The sequence below is a fragment of the Thermobia domestica genome, chromosome 14 (assembly GCF_964235325.1).
Source record: "Thermobia domestica chromosome 14, izTheDome1.hap1.1, whole genome shotgun sequence".
Lineage (NCBI taxonomy): Eukaryota > Metazoa > Arthropoda > Insecta > Zygentoma > Lepismatidae > Thermobia > Thermobia domestica.
In genome coordinates this window covers 172,406,977-172,428,751 of record NC_137467.1, presented here as the reverse complement: position 1 = coordinate 172,428,751, position 21,775 = coordinate 172,406,977, and the positions used below count along the sequence as shown (strand labels likewise).

Sequence of the window (21,775 nt, the reverse complement as noted above, 5' to 3'; positions counted from 1 at the left end):
TAACAAATTCTTTCTCACAGCACCTAAGAACAGTAACTAAGATGCAAATGCAAATATAAGGATCATTTATAGAAAGGTGAAGGACAATTACTAAGATACGTGGTAGACACACCTGAAATATGTAAACGAATGCTTGTTTGTGATTAGCCAAAATTGGAAAATATAAACAAATTTTTATCTCTGATTGGTCCAACGCCTGTCCACGATATTTCAAGGGAACTTCTAGAAATATTTACATTTTTCTGTTTATTTTATATAAGTTTGTTTTCCTTAAAGTTTTCCAGTAACTATTTTCTTAAAGTTTTAATCTTACAGGCAATCTTACAGTTAAACATGATACAGAAAATTATTGACTGAGACATGTTCTCCCGTCCCCCTTTCTAACGACGCCCGAGCACACACATAAAAGTGATAACTGAAAATGCTATTGTCATCCATTATTTTGTATTTTTCCCCCTAAAATGACTTGTATTTTAAAGACTGATCTTATTGGTCGAGATTCTTATGGCAACGTTGTAAAACTTTTTTTTGCGCAATTTCCAATTTTGTTGCCTGCTTATTAAGGTTTGACCTGTGTCAACAGATAAGGAAGTGTAAGTTTGCGCAATTTCAGTGCACCCTCTTAACAAGGGGAGATCATTTTGCCGGGCTCTGGATAAAAGAAGAGAATAAAGAAAAGAGAAAATAACTTACCCAGCAACAGTCTTAACAGAAACTCTGGAGAGTTTTAATCCAACAATAATAAGGATTAATGAAATAACTAGGACGAATGAGAAGAAAGCTATAAACGGACGACGTCTGCCATAACGAGAATCACAGCCATCAGAAAGACGTCCCAATCCTGGGACGGTAAATAAAGCTATAAGAGGCCCTGAAAAACAAGAAGTATTATTTAGATTACAATTGAAGTATTCCTTTTTGGAATACACAATAATAATAATAATAATAATAATAATAATAATAATAATAATAATAATAATAATAATAATAATAATAATACTAAAGGGGCAGAATACGAGGTCTGTTCAAATAGTATTTGACTTTTTTCTAAAAAAAATGCAATGAGGGAGGCGTGGTTTGATGCACTTGTAGTTCATCCTAATCCATATTCTTAGCTTTTTTATCTAGAAACAATTCAGCCTGAAGAAACAGAGTGGCGTTGGATTAGGATTTAGGATTTAGATTTCTGGGCTCTCGGCATCTAAGGCCATTTAGCCCGTTACGTTTGAGGGATGACGTCCCTCGACGAGCACACTATCCGGGGAAAGGGAAGGAAGGAAGAGGCTTGGGACCTATAAATTAGGTACCACTCCGGCATTTGCCTGGTGTGAATGAGGAAAATTCAGGAAAACCTCATTCAGGGTACTGGCCTGAAAAAGCGTTTTACACTTTTTCGACAGAGTGCCCCCACCGGGAATCAAACTCGGGACCGCTCGCACCGAAGGCGAAAGCGTTAGCGACTACGCTACGCGAGGCACAGAGTAGCGTTGGAATTTCGTTTTGGGTAATAATGACTGAAAACCTTGAATAATGCTACTTCATTAAATTTTGTGTCGCGGTTGGAGAATCTCAAGCGGAAACGAGCCTTCAAGAGCCGATAGGCCTTCGGGAACGAAGCAAAGGGCACTACACACATAAAAGAGTGGTACAACCATAGCGCTTTCCTGGTCAAACACAGCACAGACCCTTGCCTTATCAGGTTTTCTATACTTCCGACATGACTCCACGTGATTTTTGCCTCTTCCCCAAACTGAAAATGCCCCTGAAAGGAAACAGACTTAAGTCTAGAAAAAGCATCACACAGAATACGACAGACCAAGAGCCCACAATCCCAATCTCACTGAGCTGCTTCCAATAATGAGACAATCACCCGCTGGAAGAAGTGTGTGGCAGCTCAAAGGGATTACTTTCAAGCGGATTAATGTAAGATTGTGGTATCTGAGTGCATATTTCTTTTATGAATAAACACCGTGTGCGTGGGTTTTCTCGGGGTTCTCCCGTTTCCTCCCACTTTCTTCATTCCACCATTTCATTCATTACTCATCATCACCGTCTCCTTTAGCCTACCGGCATAACCGTGGGACGTAAAACTCAAAGATTTCATTTCATTTTTTTTTCTTTTATGAATAATGCTCGGATAGTTTTTGAAGCAATATCGTATTTCATTTATCTTAGAAAAATCAAAGTATTTTCTGTTTAAAGGATTGTAATTGTTGTAATGAAGTACTGAATACATTAATATGGAAGGATTTTAATTTATCATGAAACGCCTTTGATTCTCCAAAGAATCGAGTCCTTGAACGGATGCAAAGCTACATATATCACAGTTCAAAAACGCCTCTAATGGATATGAAAAGTGTGTTTCCTTGGATGTAATAAAGATTTTATCCTTAAAAAGGGGCTGCATAATAACACTGCAACAACGAATTTAATTTTACTAATTGACCATATGTAATATACTTTATAAAATAAAATTGCACTAACCATATATATTTCACATAATTTGCACGGATATATCTATAATTAAATAACTTCATTTTTTTGGTCTGCCGTCTTCAAAAATGCTTCACACGATTCACAATCTACATATTTTTAAGTAACTTCGATGGAAAATGTAAAGAGTTGATGAATGTTTTACGTTAAGGATACACAAAAGTACAGTTCGAAAAATAATAATGAATTGGCAATTCTGAATGTGTTATCGTTGGTTTTGGCTTTCTGCCCAGTTACGCCTTGGAAACTGCAAAATATTATTGTTCCCATCCATTTTTGTTTGTCTTATCAACTGTTCGCTAACGACAAAATGTTGGAAGAATCACCTTCGCACAGAAAGCACATTGTTCGTTGCGAAGAAAGAAAGAAAAAATGTTAGTGATTTTAGAACGTTTTAGTTTCTACGTTTCTCACACAAACTGAGAAATGTTGCGTACAAATACATGCTGGTTAAAAGTGCATTTCACAATCGAGTAAAAAAATCATGGAACCGTGGATCTGCTACAACCGGCTCCTGGCATAATGTTAGAATAGTTTGCTAGCAGCAGGGGCGGATCCAGGGGGGGGCGATCGGGGCGATCCCCCCCCGAAGAGAAAAATTTCTTATTTTTTATATATAAATAAAACCCATCCCAAAGTTTGGAGCCCTTAAAAGTAGCAGTATGACAACCCACCGCCCCCCCCAGAAGTCGGTCCTGGATCCGCCCCTGGCTAGCAGCATACTAAAGCAAATCAAGAACTCTGCTCATGAATAGTTCCGAAGTTCCTAAAATGAAGTTTTGAAAATTTTCACTCTTACCAAAAATTGTATTTAGCAACACCGTTTGTTTCTTGTTACGACTGTGAACATTCTTGTTAAATGTCTACGACGATTTGTAACAAACTCTAGCATTACCTTAAAATTCACTCCAAAATTTTCAAACTGATACCCTAAATTAACCCAGAATAAGAAGCACACTGTACTTCGCGGGTATGTGAGAAGCGCGTGGTATGTAATCACGTTGATACTACAGCAACAAGTTTCTTTTTATTCATTTGGGAGCATAGCCCAAACTGCCTTATTACAACACATAAAAACTAGATTAACAAAAAATCGACCATTGAAAATAATTAAAAGCTGAATAAGAATATTTTTCACTAAAAAAAAAAAACTATTTACACTAAATCAAGAGTACTGCCTCAATTTTTTTAATATAACAATTTCAGTAAGACTAACAATTAGAACAACATAACATAATTAACCCATTGATTCCCGGTGTTCCTAAAGCACAATAGTTCATGTTAAGTGACAAACTTATTTCTTTCACTTTATATTTATATTTATTACATGACCAGGAAGCAGGCTACAGGAGGCCGAAATGAAATAAAATAAAAAAATAAAATAACACAAAGAGTGAAAAAGTGACTGACTGGACCAGGAACTGCGGTATACGGTGTAGCAGCATTAACCACTACGCCACCCAGTCCCAGAACAGTCACTCACTTTATCACTAGTATATATTTTATATGAAATTATAACCGTCATAAAGTACTCGGTGTATGGACACCGGATTGTCCAATCACAGCAAGGGTCTGAGATGAGAACAATGAACTCGAGAGTGACAGAGTGAGTGGCTGTTCTGGGAAGCAGACTAGGTGGGGTAGTGGTTAATGCACCGGCACGCCATGCCAGAGGTCCCGGGTTCAAGTGTCAGTCACTTTTTCACTCTGTGTTATAGAATTCGCACCTCTAGAGGATCTGGTGTGTAAAAAAATCGGCTGTTTTCTTCTTTTATTAGTATATATAAAATAAAATATTTAATAGTATACAAAATTCTATTTTAATAGATGTTAAACTATTGAGCCAAATTACGTATAAATTTGTTATATATTGTAGTGATAATATATAAAATTGATTAAATCTGATCCGTACTTAAAATGTCCCTACTAAAATATATTTAATTGAGACTAACTGCACCTATTAATTGATTGTAACAGTTTAACGGGTAAGTCAACAACGAGATTATTTGGATTTTATTTGAGTTTTAGCGTCCCGTTCAGCAGGGGGGCTATATGAGACGTGGACATACAGTTTAACGTGGGATCCGGACCTCCCTCTGAGATTTGAACCCGGGTCTCTTAATGCAACCCGGGTTATAACTCCACGTCTCGAAGAGCAGTTGTAAACAAAATATATCCGTCTTGATCTTTTGTGCTCTGTTACGGATTCATTTAAATAATCATTCGATCGCAGTTAAATTAAGAGAAACTATTTTCTCTCATTGTGATTAAATGAAAATGGATGCATGTATGTATACAATATATATTTCTGCAAAATGATTTTATTTCAATGGAATATGTATTCTTGATACTAAAAGTAGCTATTATATTCTCTTTAATTTATGTCTCAAGAACTAAAAGAGGAGATCAAAATATCATCTATGCGAGCATATTTATGATACTATTTGCGTTTATGGGGGCTGCGGTGGCTCAGTGGTAGAGCGTTTACCTCTGGTGCTTGGGGTCCCAGGTTCGATCCCAGCCCTTATCAAGTGAACTTTGTGGTGGACAAACACCGTGTGCGTGGGTTTTCTCGGGGTTCTCCCGTTTCCTCCCACTTTCTTCATTCCACCATTTCATTCATTACTCATCATTACCGTCTCCTTTAGCCTAACCGACATAACTGTGGGACGTAAAACTCAAAGATTACATTTCATTTTTTTTATTTGCGTTTATTTGACCAACATTGTAACTTAAGTTCTTTAATTAGCATATAGTTTATAAAGTTTTAATATTCCAAAAGCATTATAACAAAATTTATATTACAGTCCCATCCCTTACAATTTAATAATGGCAGATAACAGTTCAGCAAATTCGCCAGCAAACAATAATTTTATAGTTTTAGATGTTATGTTTGTAAATAAAAATTAGCTTTTATAGTGTTTAGTTACCTGTTATTATAAACAGATTTATCACTGTTAAATACTAAAGGTTACCTGCAGTTACATAGAAACTTTAGCTGATCCAAGTTTGAAACCCATACTTAGACATCTTGTTTCCAGTACATCAAACCAATCCCGCTTACTAGATAACTAAACTGGTTGTTAGATAGCGATACTCATGCAAAACATTTAACACGTATGCGTATAAACAGACTATCCAACTCAAGCTCTGGAAATATTAACATTTATAAAGAAGAAAAGAAAAACATATTTTAAACAAAAAGAAAATAAAATCAAAATCAAGAAGTAACGAAAATTGAATTGAATATATAGGATATATACTGAAAATATTGAAACATAACTCTATTTATATTTGTATATAAATGTTCTACTATCTATTATTACTAAAACAAAACAAGACAAAACTTCTAAGCTTATAATTATTCATCCTCAAATTACTGGAAGAAACAGGTTCTTGTCTCATCAAAACACCCGGGCTACCCTTTGGCTCTCTTTCCATAAGGCGAAAAGTTTGTTTATATTCAGTAAGCGTACTATATCAATTAATACTACTATTCCATAGTGAAAATTGAAATAAAATATAGTGAATATAGAAGAGGATACATTTATTTCTCCATGGAGTAAAAGAAATAAAACAAAAAAACAAAAACAAAAAAAACAGAAGTTGTGAAGACAAATTAATGGATAAACATTAAAATATAAAAGAAAAAAACACAACCAGTTGCGGAAGGACTCCCCCATCAACTTCATAGAACAGTAACATTCATGGAGTAATATTAATATTGTTTTGACAAAACATTCTATCGTTAAGTCCTTCAAGAGAGGACAAAAGAAAAAAATACTTGTATTTCACTCACAGCTTCAAGGAAGAAAAAATTAATCAATTGTTTAAAGCTTTAGATTAACTTATTCAAAGAAGTATGACATATATCATGAAACTTTCAATAAAAAAAATGTATATCTACATATATATTATATATGTGGAATCAAATAACATTCGTGAGGCCCATGTAATCTCACATTTCAGGAGGGCAAAAAAGGATCCATTAAAAATTAAACGAAGGTAATTTTTCAAATGTCTTTAAACGATATATAACTTAATCACTGTAATTTCCAAGTTCTTGATTAATAAGTTGTAGATTTATAGTGGGTAAAGTTTTTTTTCTAAGTCCCCTTTTCTAATATGGAAAAAGTTAAAAAAAAATCACAGATGGACCCTAGGTATGTCACACTACGTGGATAATCATCGTTTGTTATAGCCGTCTTTAATATCAGGTAAGGAATGAAAAGAAATACTGTTCAATACGTCGTTTCTCCGATAATGTCACTTCACTATAGCTTTCTATGCAATTAACTTTCAGATGGTACTATTCCTTTCAAAAAATTTCCTAGGTAAACAATAAAATATTTTTAGTGGATCGTATTTCCTCTCCACTATTTGCCAAGAAGAATTGATGAATAACGATTTTATCAAAAAGACTGTAATTTGGATTGTTATAAACTGGAAACTGGGAATGTCCACAATAGAATAGTTGAATGTCCTTACGATGATGGTTTTTGTTTTCTACAATGGCGTCTAGATCTATTAGAACTGGTATGTTATAATACTGACTTTTAACTTAAATAGTGGGCGGTATAAGCGACATCTTTCTTTCCGAAATCCTATATAATGTTCAAGATGATCTTCCAAACACTACAGTTTAAGTTCGACGAAAGATTATATTTCGACTCCCCAACCAGTGGCTAAACTGTCTGTTCAACTTTGTAAACAAAAGAGAGAGAAGCGTCGATGGAACACTATTGATCAGCTGCATCTCTATCACTTGGCGTTATAGATAATTATTTACATACGCACGAGGGGTCTTACAGAGTTCTACTACAATTACAACATTAACTTCGTAATACATTAGTATGGCATTAGAATGCAGGGGATAGTCTCGTTAATGTACGGGTCTATTTAAGAAAACGCTCCAGCTTCGAATAATATACCTTTTATCAACATCATATTACCTCCGTCGACTATTTTTTTTTATTAACATATTTCTGTATCATTACAAACATTCTTGCACCTATTTATCGCACTACAATATTTAACATTACGTTGTTATTTCATACAGCGTTACTCATAAACGCAAAGATTAATTCTCATCTTTCATATATTAATGAATGTAGAAGCCATTTAAAATCTAAATCACAAAACCCCGCATAACTACGACAGCAGCGTTTACTCAACTAAAGCATCGCATTTCGAGATTCTACCTGCAATGGCTCAATTACTACAAACATAAATTACGACCCACTTTAAATTTCAATCATAATAATTCCTACGAATGTATGTTTTATATTTCTTTTCTTTTCTTTCTTTCTTTCTTTCTTTCCTTTTTTTTTTTTTTTTTCATGAAGTTTTCAAAATATACAGCAGAATCAATAGTTCTGAGCTTTTACAAGATTTATGTAACTACCTTCAATATTTCTACCGGGCAAGCGCCAACGGAGAATCTAATTTTGTTACATACTTTTCAAAATTCGTGTTAAATACAGTATTATTTCTAGAATATCAGAGTGGCAGTTTAAGATCAACACCAGACTTAAAGTATCACCAATGAGAGAATTTCAAAGTTTATTAGAGTAAAGCTTTACTGTTTAACATCAATTTTCGGATAATATCACGAGACATTGATATTCAAAATCACGGCACTTTTCAGCCATCGAGAGACATCAAAATAAGAGGGATTTAGAGGAAAAAATAAATTTTTGAGAAACTATAATCCTCTATGACATATCTGAGTTCGAACCCCACTCAACGCAAAACATTTAGTTACACTGCATCAACTGTGATCTAAGATCACACTTTCAGGTAATCCAACTAACAATGAAAACTTTTAAAGGAACAAAAGTAATCATATTTTAAAACAGACGAAATACCAATGGTCATCCCATAAGTTTAATAATTCTAATCGCAAATAACGTTCTTTAGCCTAGCAATAATCAGCGTAACCAGAACATAGAGTCAATAGCTCAGGAACGAAGGAAAGGGGGAAAAAACATTAAATTTGAGCAATTCAAAATCAACGTTTGCGCTGTCGACAACTTCTCCAACTTGAGTAAACTTTAATTTCGAGTATACTAAATAAAAGGAGGGCGGAGTATTAACCCATAAATAGTTATGTCCACAATGCCATGAAACTACACAGTAAATAACATCTACAAGAAATTGTTTGTTCCATTCCATACTAGTAATATTGGTAGTCTTATCGAGGTTATTCTTTAAAATTTTCAGATGCACTAATATATTTCTAAATACGCTACTATCCCAACTTAAGATCGACTGAAACAAAACACTCTCACTATAACAGATTATCGAAAGCAATTAGCCTAACAATTTCTGAGCAGTCAATGTCCATTCTCTAAAATATTTAATTTCCTTATACACATCAAATTATATATATATATATAAAGAAAAAAATCCTCTGGGCAACCGGCTTATGAAAACGTTCGCAAAATAATCAAGATTATTTAATAAATTCTATGAAATATTCTTTACTTATATTTAGATATCGTCGGGAATCGAAGTAGGATGCAATAACTACCTGAGACTGATGAAAAGTGTATCGGTAACCTTTAGTTAACTAAAGCATATGGCTCTCCTTCCGAAATCCTAAAGTAATAGCTTACATGTGTCACTACGCCAACATACAAGATTTTAAATAGCATAGGTACTGACGAGAATCGAACCAAATACATCTAGGACAAAGTTTCTCATGTTCAACTATAGAACTGACTACTATAATTTATCCAAACCTTTGAAGTGGCTACCAGAAGAAAAACATCTTTTGGTAAAATAGGGGAAGTACAGGGAGGCTATTAATCTGATTGTTACTACCTAACCCTACAATACTTTTTTTTTTTTTTTTTTTTATCATAAGTAATTGAATGGATTATTCTCGGCTATTAGCTTTACTCACATTACCGTATGCAATAATCAAAATAATGATCTCAAATTAATATCCAAACTATCCTAAAATACTATAATAATAATAATAATATTAAACAGTACAACTCAATCATACCTTAAGACTAATCACTTTCAGGGCGAATATGGTACTACATAACGCTTTAAAAAAAAAAAAAAAACTTCAAATGCAACTAATTTCACAGTATACTCCGATTTAGACAGAACAATATCTATTGAATTCATATTAAATAAGAAGGTTAACTATTCCATTTACAAATGAAGTAAACTTATAAAACAAATGTATACGAAATTGTTGGATTAATGTGCTAGTATCATCGAGCAAAACATATAGTATTAAATTTCTGTATCAACTAACCATTCTAGAAAACAATAACTAACAAACCGAGACATCCTCTACTCGCCTGCCCTAGCTCGCTAAACGCTGTGGCCTCAGGAGGCCCCGGTAAAACTTTTGATTAAAAAAGGATTCGAGAGCTTCCGCCACTCATATATCATAATACAGTAATTTTTGTAACCTGATAGAGCAGCTTGAAAACAGTGATTATCAAACTTCATATTAGAAATATTCAGTGGTTAAACACCTACTACCAATTAAGATCCTAACGTCCTATTTTGGGTCTACTTCAACTATCTCTTGATACTGACTACAAAACAGAAAAAAACGGGTCCGTCTTCCACAGATATATATATTTCTTTCAGCCTAGTTAGGAACAAATCCCTGGTACAGAGGTAACCAGGAAAAGTACAAGAAATCCTGATGTGCTTTAAAACTCTTATTGTAAACATGTTTTTTTTTTTTTTTTCACGAATAAGTGATTTCTTATTTGCTGTATCTATATTCATATACGAAAGTTGTACTTCATATATAGAGAAGCTCTGAATTTCTAAAAACCAGCATAAGACATTCACATTGTAATTCGACACTGTAATTGTACCAGGTGATAAATATAGTTATTATAATTAAATATAGTTGATAAATATTGAGACAGAACAATTAACTGAAAACTGCGTTTAACTATTGCGTTATACGGCACGAGAGCACATCTCAAAACAACACAGTCGCGTCTGGTGGGCATTCAAGGCCTGCATAACCCTAAACTCAACAATGGAATTATGCATGTACTGAACATTCGCAGAACAAAATAACAGACACAGTGAATAGCATATTTATTACTAACAGAAACGTCGTGCTTTATCTACTTATCCTCAGTGTTTACTATGCAAATATTAAACAATATTGGCCACATGACTAAATCCCAAATGACTTATCCTGTCCACAATCCAATTTTGCCACACAGTGTTACAGTTATTCTTTATCGGTAAGACATGAGCACGCTTCAAAGAAATGTTAGATCTTATCTTATGTAATTACTATCATCATTTATATCAAGCAAGTTAAAAATGAACATGGCGGAATAAACAAAACAAATTTTAAACATCAAGTAATTTAAATTTCTCTATGTTCTACTTTTCATATCAAGAGGTAATTGCTGTCATATACAATGATAATTACTACAACTATGGTGCTACCCCGGAGAGGAAGAAGAGAGAGAGATTCGGAAAGTAACAACTCATCATAATAAATTCTGTTACATACCAAAATAAAGAGTTATGGTTGACCCCTTTTTGTCTTCCTTTCACTTTTAAACGCCAATATCATAATTTAAATTTCCGGTAGGCCTAATTGTAGAATAGTTAGGAGTCAACTTGAAGTTTCTCTCTCTCCGTTATAACTTATCGTTTAGGTTGGGGAGAATATCATGAATTTTCTTACATTCTTTCCCTAGATTTAGAACAAAACCTAGGGAAGCTAAATTATAACATCTTACTTTCTTCGACCGCCGCCATTAATTCTCTCCCCCCTCTCGTTTTTTTTTGTTTTTTTTTTTTGAGCAAGAAGAAGAAGACTACTAATTGGTCTATACCAAGCGTGATTTGGCTCAATTCTGATTGGCCACAATCATAAAATTCACGGAAAATCAGGCGAAGAAAATATAAACAATTCTCCTCTTCCTTTCCGAAAGCACCGAAATGCAGTATCTCACCTCTATATTATGACAAGACACCAACTCGACTAATTATTTTTTTTTATTAATTACTAATCGCGAAATATGTTTAGTGAAATTTATCAACAGAAATAATATATATGTTATTTAGTATAATAAAAATAAAAATTTTCTAGACTATTACTAAATTAATTTAAAATATCCTAAATGGAACGAAATCATTCAAGGGTTCGTTACAATATAATTTATTATTATTCATTATATTGCCATCTTCCGTACTGGGAATTTTGAGTCAGTCCACTGAAGAACAACTAATGTTCGCACTAACGCTTGTACGCACTTGTAATATAATATAAGAACATTTTTTACTCACTTTTTTTAAAGTTTATTTTGTTGTTCTATGTTCTCCAATATTTCAACCCGTAATGTCATGATATCTTCATCGAAGCTGATTATTTCTAGGAAGAAACCACGAACTTACGTGGATCATACCTTCATGTTCTTGTTAGAATATAGTTTTATTCTGAATCTGTAGAATTTAGGAGATAGAGTGAAGAGTTCTGGATTTATGGGTTTAGTCCTGAATCTGTAGAATAGGTCATGCTCCGTAAACCTCCTCGTGGCTAGCGTTGTAAAATTTCCGGAATTTTGAATCTGTTGGCAAAAAAACCGTTTTTCCGGTTGTTTTTACCGGAAATTGGAAACGTTGAGTAAAGAACAAAAATTTTTGTATTAGGTTAATTTTTACTAGTAATGGAACCGTCTTTTTTAAAGAACTCGTGAAAAATGTAAATTCAGAAATTTCATTGCGGAATTTAAAAGAAGAAGAAAAAAAAGCTCGAAAATAAAACTATTGCACTTAGTCTTGAAAATTAATAGTGTGCACTTATTTCCTTTATGTGCTTTTTAGTCGTTTATTCGTGGATGTGGATTAGTTACAAAACTTTTGCAGTTACATACAAGTCTACAATTATGAAGCTTTTCTGTTGCAACAGATAGGGCTCATGAGTGAAACTGAGTTCTTAATATGCCAAATTACTTCTTAAAAGAGCAGTACGCCAATTTCACTAATACTCCCGCACTAAAACATATAATTACTATTATTTAATATTCTAATACAGGCTTTTATGTAAACTTTCTGTACACCAAAATCCTATATGAAAACTAATACCTGTTTTTAATGCGGCAAATTATCTGTTATAATAACGAAATATTTTGTAAAAAGTGTAACGTATGTTGCTGAAGCAACTTCGACGTCACCAACTGAAACAAATGTTTCCCATTTTGTTATTGTGGTACATGTATTATAACTCTTCTAGTTATATATATATATATATATATATATATATATATATATATATATATATATATATATATATTTCCCTGTTCTAATGATCTTAACTGTAAACTTGTAAATATAAAATAGTTCTCATTTTAAAAGCATAATATAGTAAAATACTCGAAAATTTAAAATTTTCCTAAACTTTCCTTTTTTTCCCAACTCAGGGGAAGAAATTGAAAAAAGAGTTTTTTTTTACTCAAAATTTCTTTTTTTAAATTTTTTTTTAACGGGCCTTCACAACACTACTTGGGGCACAGCAAAAATTACAAAGACTCAAAACGGAAGACCAAAAAGTTATTCCCCTCGGAAATGAATTATATGACACTATTAATATAAATACGTATTGTAATTAACCTATAATAATTATTATTATTGTATTATTATTATTATTATTAAGCAGCATTCGAATCGTTCAATTATTAATAATGTATGAACCTAAATTATTTTTTTTTATGGCAGATAAATGCACTCGATATAAGTTCATATATGAATCTATTCTATTGTTTAAAATACGGTACAATAAAATTCACTTTTTTCATCATCTTGTTATCTGCTCCTCTTCTATCAGCATTGTTCCATCATTGTCTATGATAATGTCTGTGCGTTTCTTTTTCTCACCGAACTATTTTCTAACCTTTCTATACTGCCTTTTGCTGTTTCTGTACTGCCTTTGACTACATTTTCCTCAATGTCCTTGTACAAGTTGTTTATCCAGTTTTCTCTAGCCTTCTTTACTTATTTGTTGATGTGATTTCTGTATCCCTCTTCTTTGTTTATCTTGAACTGTCCTTTTTTTCCATCATTTCCAATATTTTCTGTTGTTATCCAGGGTTTATATTGGATTCTCGTTTCTCTTCGTGTGTGTTCGTCGGCTGCTTTTGTAATCCCTGCTTTCACAGATTTCCATTTCGATTTGATGTCATCAGCTGCTAAGTCTAAGGTAGGATGAAGTGAAGTAACAGAGATCCTTACGAATCTTCTACATTAAAAGTCGTAACATTCACATATGAAATGACAAAGATCCTTAAGAATCCTCTAAATTAGAAGTCGTAACATTCACAAATGAAGTGAAAGATCCTTAAGAATCTTCTAGATTAGAAGTAGTAGCATTCACAAATGAAATGATATAGAGCCTTAACAATCTTCTAGATTAGAAGTTAGTGAAAATACATACCTATTCCAACGACAATTCCCATTGTAGCTTCACTGAAGCCAGCTTTTAATAATAATGGAGGTAGATATGTGAAAGCCACACTGGCAGCGATCTCCAATCCACAAACTACTGCATTGATCAGTAATAGCCGGAAAACGGAATATTTCCTTCTTTGCCTATTGTCTGCATTTTCTACATTTTTTCTTAATAGTGGTGGAGAGTAATCATATTCTTTGTGCTCCATATTTCTTTCACCTGAAACAAAATAAAATTTAATGAGATTTTCAAATACAAATAAGAAACACGAGAATACTTACACAGGATTAAAACAATTGTATAACCTAGTATTTCTCAAAGTTCTCACACGTGGAGACCATTTACATTAATTAAAGTTCATACGAATCTATTTCCAAAAGTTTCCGGCCTACTGCGTCGCTGGTAATATGCCGTTCATGGCATATAGTGCCATCTATGGAGTGTTATGGTAACAAGCCGTTCATGGCATATAGTGCCATTTATGAAGAGTTACTGGTAACAAGCCGTTCGTGGCATATAGTGCCTCTATGGAGCGTCACTGGTAACAAGCCGTTCATGGCATATAGTGCCATCTATGGAGCGTTACAGGTAACAAGCCGTTCATGGCATATAATGCCACCTATGAAGCGTCACTGGTAATGAGACGTTCATAGCATATAGTGCCATCTATGGAACGTTACGGGCAAGCTGTTCATGGCATATAGTGCCATCTATGGAAAAAAATAATGTATCTAACTCAACTATTTAGCAGCGTCAGTGCGCAGCATGTATACTAATTTCCAATCATTAAATTCCTGGTCAATTCCCTAATTTTCCATGATAAGCGTCTGAAATTTCCCAGTTAAAGAAGTAACATATTTGGCAATAGTAAATAATATATTAGACATGGTATCGTATCTTTAAACATACTCCTTACTAAGTTTCAATCTTAAATGTTTTAACATAATAAAATACAAAAAGAATATCAACTTGATAAAAATGAAGATGAAATGAAATCTTTGAGTTCTACGTCCTACGGTTATGTCGGCTAAGCTAAAGGAGACGGTAATGATGACAAAGAAATGATTGATGGAATGAAGAAAGTGAGAGAAAACGGAAGAACCCCGAGAAAACCCACGTACACAGTGTTTGTCCAAAAAAAAAGTTCACTTGGCGCGAGCTGGGACCGAATCAGGGACCCATGCACCAGAGGTGAACGCTCTACCACCGCGGCCCAACTTGACAAAAATGTTTGATAATGAAGACCGAACGAAGTAGCTCAAGTGTTAGAGCGTTGGCTTCGCATTCGGAAGATCGTGGGTTCGATTTCCGCTGCCGAACACCCTGACTGGAGTTTTCCTCAATCCACTAGGCAAATGGTGGGATAGTACTTACTAAACAAGGCCTGGCCGATACCTTCCCAAATCCTTTCCATTGTTATTGTTGTTGTTAGATATCCACTATAAAATGGCCTCTGAGCTGTATCTGGTGACTGTTAAATAATAAAAGAATGACATTTTCTAAATAATCAACACATTACTTGGCACCAACATTATTACGTATAAGAAACTAAATAGTTCCAAATACTTGACTGATAGTTTCACCCCTGACCTACGTTAATCTTTTGCTTTTTGGCTTCCAATTCTTGTCATTACTGCTGGTTTCCTTTTATTCTCTTTAGCTATTTCTTCTGCAGACTTTTTTCTCTCTTTCTCTCTTGCAGAGCAAGTTTCCAACGTTAGTTAGCGCCTTGATTTGACTTTCAGTTTACCGTCCCTTTCAACACCGAGGCTATATAAGACATGGACTTATAGCTCCCACCGGGAATTGAACACGGATCTCCGATGAGCTCCTTCATGGTTAAGCGGTTAGCATACGCGCCTATGGCGTGGGAGACCCGGGTTTGATTCCGGCGGGAGCTCATGTGGTTCGGATTCCACGTTAATCAATAGTTCCACGTCTCATATAGCCTCGTTGCTGAACGGGACGTTAAACTCAAATTCAATTCAACGGGTCTCCCACGCCAAAAGTGTGTACGTCAACCGTTTAGCCACGAAGGAGCTGTTAGCGTTCCTAACCAACAGCAACGAATCCTTACCAATTTCAAATTTATTCAATACTCTTGCGTCTAATCGTTGTGCAATAATTGAATCTTTACGGAGTTTTTCTCCTAAAATATCTCCGATGGCTGAGAAGCCCTCTCAACAGAAGCACCCCATGTGAGGTGGTGAAGAATGTGGTAACGATTTTTTTCCAAGTCCCGGAACTCTTTCATTTTTCAAAGCGCATCCAGAAAGCATCTAATCTGGTTTCCTTCTTGGAATAAACTTCCATATCAATTTTTAACCTTTCTTGAGTAACGAGTTCCCTGAACTGCTTATCTCTACTCTATGCCACACAAGTAGCTATAAAAATTGGATGATACAGGTGAAGCGTTCCACTTTCCTTACTTTTTAATTTCTTTGCAGCCTTTTGACAGGCTATCTACTCTACTATTATATATATATATATATATATATATATATATATATATATATATATATATATATATATATATATATATATATATATATATATATATATATATCGGGTGTTCTAAAAATGGGCGGCCACGGACCACACACAGAGCACTATTCTACAAGTCATAATAAAGCAATATATAAGAAAAGAAAATATCTAAAGTTAAACCATCTTTTAAAAAATAGTCAATAAACACCAAATAAGCAGTAGTAATTTATGTAGTCCAGTAGGTTACCTCACAATACAAACCAATAAGAAAGTACTTGGATTACTATTCGAAAAAAAAAAAAAAAAAAAATCAGCAGTATCCTGACCTTGCTAATTTTAGTTACAAAGCCCTGAGAGTTGGCTTTTGATAGCAAAATTCCCAGGTAACCATATAGATGATGATAATTTCTGAATAGATGATGATAATTTTAATTATTTAATACTTCTATAAAGGACTTCTATCAAAATATGACCAGAAAAGTGTATTCATGCGGTTCGTCCCACTGGTCATCCAGATGAAACTATTTTCTTTCAGAACGTCCGGGACATCAATATACTTAGTATTTTATTTTTACCTGTATATGGAACAGAGAAGGGACTAAACCTGGAGAAAAGCCAAGACGAACTTAATTTTTCACTTCTAAGTCACTTCAACAATTATAAACAGCATGTTACCACAGCCTGATAAATGACCACTTTTTTATATTTCACAACATCGACGTGATTATATAAATAACAAGGTTCTCCTTAATATAGAATAAACGGTATTTGGCTTGTATTCCCTTTTCCAACTGCTGTTTCTCCACTTAACTTTGTCAGAATATTGATGAACGCGGGTTGTGTGTGCAATAAATAATATCCACCATGACACTATGATATCCTCCTTTCTGGAACGGTTTTTCTTCTATCCAGCACTCCGACCAACCACGGCAATCAATAATTACTATTATTGGCTTTTAATACGGGAATACACTTACAAAAACACAACGTTTAAATTTCTTTTAAATAACTTATTTACCCAATATTACAACAAATATCTGAGTCATAAGCGAGAAAATAAAAAAAAAAAAAATCCGTTGGAGCTAGCCTCTCGCCGGGTGCGTTTTCACAAATTCTAGCTAACGCAATAGCAGTCTTTGCATTTCGGAAATCTCGGTACAAAGTTTCCTAGATATAGAGTACGCACTCGTCAGCACAGAGAACGATAATACATAATTAATTGAGACGGAAAATCAATCAATTTTAGGCTCTTCCGGCTATATGAATGTCCCTGAGACACCGCACAGTACGAGACATCAGTGGGAATAGTGAAGAGTTAATGACAGCTATAAATGTACCAACGATGACTAGATGAGTCTCTAAACAGATAGTACAGATTCCTGTAAAAGGTAAGTAGATGCTCCTCAATCCATATTTAAACGCTCTATTCATAACGTGAAGATTACAACCGCCATGTCCAGCAGTTGTCTGCCAACATCTAAAGACAGCTCTTTGCTGAGGATCTCAAGAATTTGAGATTACATTAGGACTGTCCATTGACAAGTAGATTGTTTTCTTTTTATCTAAGCCTTTGATGCCATTTCTTAGGCTATTTGAACCATAGTTTTATGAAAAAGAAAGTGATGAATAGAAGAGTGGCATTACTTGACCTTGTACCTGGGGACAATTTAGAGATGACAAAAACGACTAAAGCGTGAAGTTCATATCTCACCTCATCGTGCCTAATATAACCACGGGAGCCATTTTAAAAATAGACGATGTGTGTGTCACCTACCGTCTCCGTTACCGAGCAAATTGACAACAATTTTTTGTATAAACCATTAACATTAATATTTTAGCGAATTTTCTTGTATAAGCAGAAAATTCCAGGCTAACTCCCGCTTTCCCCGACCGTTTCAAATTCCCGATTCGTTTTCGGATGGTAGACACTCTGGTTCGTTGGAGGCAATAATTTGAATCAGTCATAGTGCGTTGTGTTCGCATACTGCATCACAAAACTCCAATCCACCAGCTGTTATTGAGAAGGCTGTAGAGCTAAACCTGGGTTGTACGGTAGGTGCTAAGTCACATGAAACCACAGTCTTCCATTGCGTTCTAGGAATTCACTTAACCAGTCCAAGTGCTTCGTGTTCTTAATTTTTTTCTTGAAGTGGCAACCCTGGCAGATAATAATAATAATACGAGGGTAATTCAGAAAGTAATGCCTCGCAGGTGATACCTTTATTTGTGTTTGACAGATAGCACCGATATAGGTATCAGTGAAAAGTTTCCAATGTCAGCTACAAATGGCGGGATCATTTTTCTACATAGTCCCCATTACGGGCACCACAATTGTGCCAATGCGAAACAAGTTTTTTTCATGCCGTCTGCGAAGAATTGTGATGGCTGCTGGAGACACCATTGCCAAACTGCTGCTTCCACTTCCGTGTCACAACTGTAGTATTGGCCCTTAGGGTATTCCTTAAGTTTGAGGAAGAGCCCAAAGTCGCAGGGAGTAAGACCCGGACTATAAACAGGATGAGGCAGAATGTTAACAACACTTTGCCAGCAGATGGGACAACTTTGAATTTTTTGGCGGAGGAGAGGACGTGTGGCGGTACTCCATCGACTGACGGTTCGCTTCCGGGTCGTAATGAAGCATTTACAACTCGTCGCCGGCAATGAATGTTTCTGGGCCCACAACCTTCTGCAGTAAGAAATTCAATGACAGCCTGCTGTCTCAACCGGATGTCAGCACTGGATGCCATTGATTGCTCCATTACTCTGGAACGAGAAGAGATAGGAAGGTGAAACAAGTGACATTCTATAGCTTAAACATCAGTGCATTAATAATAACAGTTCAGAATGTTTGCAGTACTATTGGCTAAGTAGTGGGCTTGGAGGCATTACTTTCTGAATCACCCTCGTAATAATAAAACAGTCACGTCCGTCCTTCTAAGGACCTGCTCCCCCCCCCCTTATTCAATACAACGATTAAAAAAAGCACTACTGGGCTCGGAATCGACTTGCTGGCCACCGTTTTGAAGAGTGATAAAATGTATGACTACTTATTCAGCGTCCGGGCTGGGAAGTGTAGTGGTTAACGCACCGCAATGGAAAAGAGTAGACCCGGCTTCAATTCTCGGTTCAAATGTTGCATTTTTCACTCTTTGTACATCTTTAGTTACTTCTTTCATTTACTATGTCAAAGAGCAGTAAAACTTAACAAAAACTAAAAAGAAATAACTCGCTTGTGAGATGAGTTGTAGTTATTGTGTAGTTAAACATTCTAGGGAGCCACTACATAAGTGTGTAAGTTTTATTTCTTTATAAAAATAACCTTCTATTGTCTTAGAAAGTCGTATTATATTAGCGACTATCACCACTTTGGCACAGGTAAAGAGTATCGGTGCCACCAGGTCTGTATTTAGGTATTTTGCGCTCCTCCCCGTTGGGCTAGGAAAGTTTTACTCCCTATGCTATTTGTTGGTATTCAGTATAGGCCTAAAGAATATGGACGTGTCAGTTAACATTGAGCCTCAAGCAAAGGAACGAACATACGGAACGCAATGGAATCAAACGTACCGATTACGCAGGCATGAAATAAGCAATATTTCACCATCAGTAGCATCGTAATGAGAAGTTGTTGGTTGTGGTATAGTAAAAACATTGTTTCTCCCTTTAGGTTCTCTCTCGTGGACACCCTGCTTCTTCCAGCATATTATACTTCAGTTTTGATTTTTTCAACATACCGCGTTGGGCTCGGGTCTCTGTTTAAATTAGGGATGGCCAGAACCGGTTCCTGGCGGAACCGGTTTTCGGGTCTGAACGGATCCGGTTCTAGAAGATCAGGATCCAGGCCTGGAATCGGTTCCTAAGATCCGGTTCTGGAACCGGGTTTTCAGATCCAGGTCTGGAAATCCGGTTCTGGAACCGGGTTTTCAGATCCAGGTCTGGAACCGGGTTTTCGGATCCAGGTCCGGAACCGGTTCTGAAAATCGGATCTCCGAGAACCGGTTCCGCCCGAACCGGATCTTTGTGGCCATCCCTAGTTTAAATACGGACTTCGTTACATATATAATGACTTATTTATTGAAATGAAATGAAATCTTTCAGCTTTACGCCCCACGGTTATGCCGGCTTGGCTAAAAGAAGCGGTGATGAATCAAATTAAGAAAATGGGAGGAAACGGGTGAAACCCGAGGAAACTCACGCACATGGTGTTTGTCTATCACAAAGATCACTTGACGCCAACCAAGGACCATGCACCAGAGGTGAACGCTCTACCACTAAGCCACCCTGGCCCATGACTATTTATTGTTTCTATACATAAATATCTTCTCCTGTGTCTTGAAAACTTGATCTATTAAGTCACTTTCTAGTTTTGCTACGATGGCTTGTACGTAATGATGTGCTTCGTGACACAATACGAAATCGACCCTGGGAAAGTAAAAGCGAATGGAGGTAGAGAGTAGCAGAAAAGACTACGACACTGACGACATACTGTTGAACGCCATTTGATATGAACGTCACTTAAAACATCTAAGTATGATTGAATATTGGCACAAGATTCCTCCTTAGAAATTGTGTAGTAGTAAGGCTTCTATTATTTATATTTAGACAAGTTTATCGGTAACACTACCAGAAGCACCCGTGTTTCTAGTAGATAACAGTGACTTCATGCAAAATGTCACATCCTTGCAGAGATGAGGTTTCGATTTTGAAGCTGTTACTCATAATAATAATAATAATAATAAAAAAAAAAATTACTTCAGTATCAAAATATTAAGATAGAACTCGTTTGTTTCGTTTCACAGTGTGAAACTACAGTAGACTTCCAAACTATAAGCATTCAATACTCAAACCTAAGTAGTATATGTTAACTACTGATTGCAATAAATTAATAAGATCAAAGATAGAGCCTGTCCCTCGGACGCTAAGTTCATCTCAGAAAGCCATTACTCGCTAGACTTTGCATTTTCCGTTCTATGGCAATAAAGTTTGAAACCAGAAATAGTCAATTTCAACCAAATTCAGATCGAATAGATGGTTTAAGGAGGAAACAGAAGCTACTTTTGCGAAGATCAATCAATTTGCAGAAAACCGCATCTAGATATGTCTTATCGTTTTTGGGTCTATGGATATCACAGGGTGTCTACTAAAATTGCAAAATGAAATTTTGTGACCTTTTCTTTATCAAACAATAAAATTTAGCAACATCTTCAAGAGAGAACTTGGGTGCGAATTGGGCCGAATTTTCATACATGCGATAGAAGCGTGCTCTGCTTGCGATTTGGTAGCGTCTAAAGCCGACCATAGACATTTTTGGTGGTGAATTTTGACGTTTTATAGAACAAAATT

The 21,775-nt window shown here is 35.3% G+C and overlaps 1 protein-coding gene across 1 annotated transcript in view; it reads right to left on the bottom strand.

Annotated features, from left to right (window-relative positions):
- LOC145670474 (solute carrier family 45 member 3-like) overlaps positions 1-21,775 on the bottom strand; it is a 46,889-nt gene that overhangs the window by 17,894 nt on the left and 7,220 nt on the right. The window contains exons 2-3 of the mRNA XM_081739188.1: positions 13,934-14,167; positions 694-871 (exon numbers count right to left, since the gene is read on the bottom strand). Coding sequence (XP_081595314.1) covers positions 694-871; positions 13,934-14,156 — 401 coding nt within the window. The 5' untranslated portion in view covers positions 14,157-14,167. The remainder of the gene's footprint in view (positions 1-693; positions 872-13,933; positions 14,168-21,775) is intronic.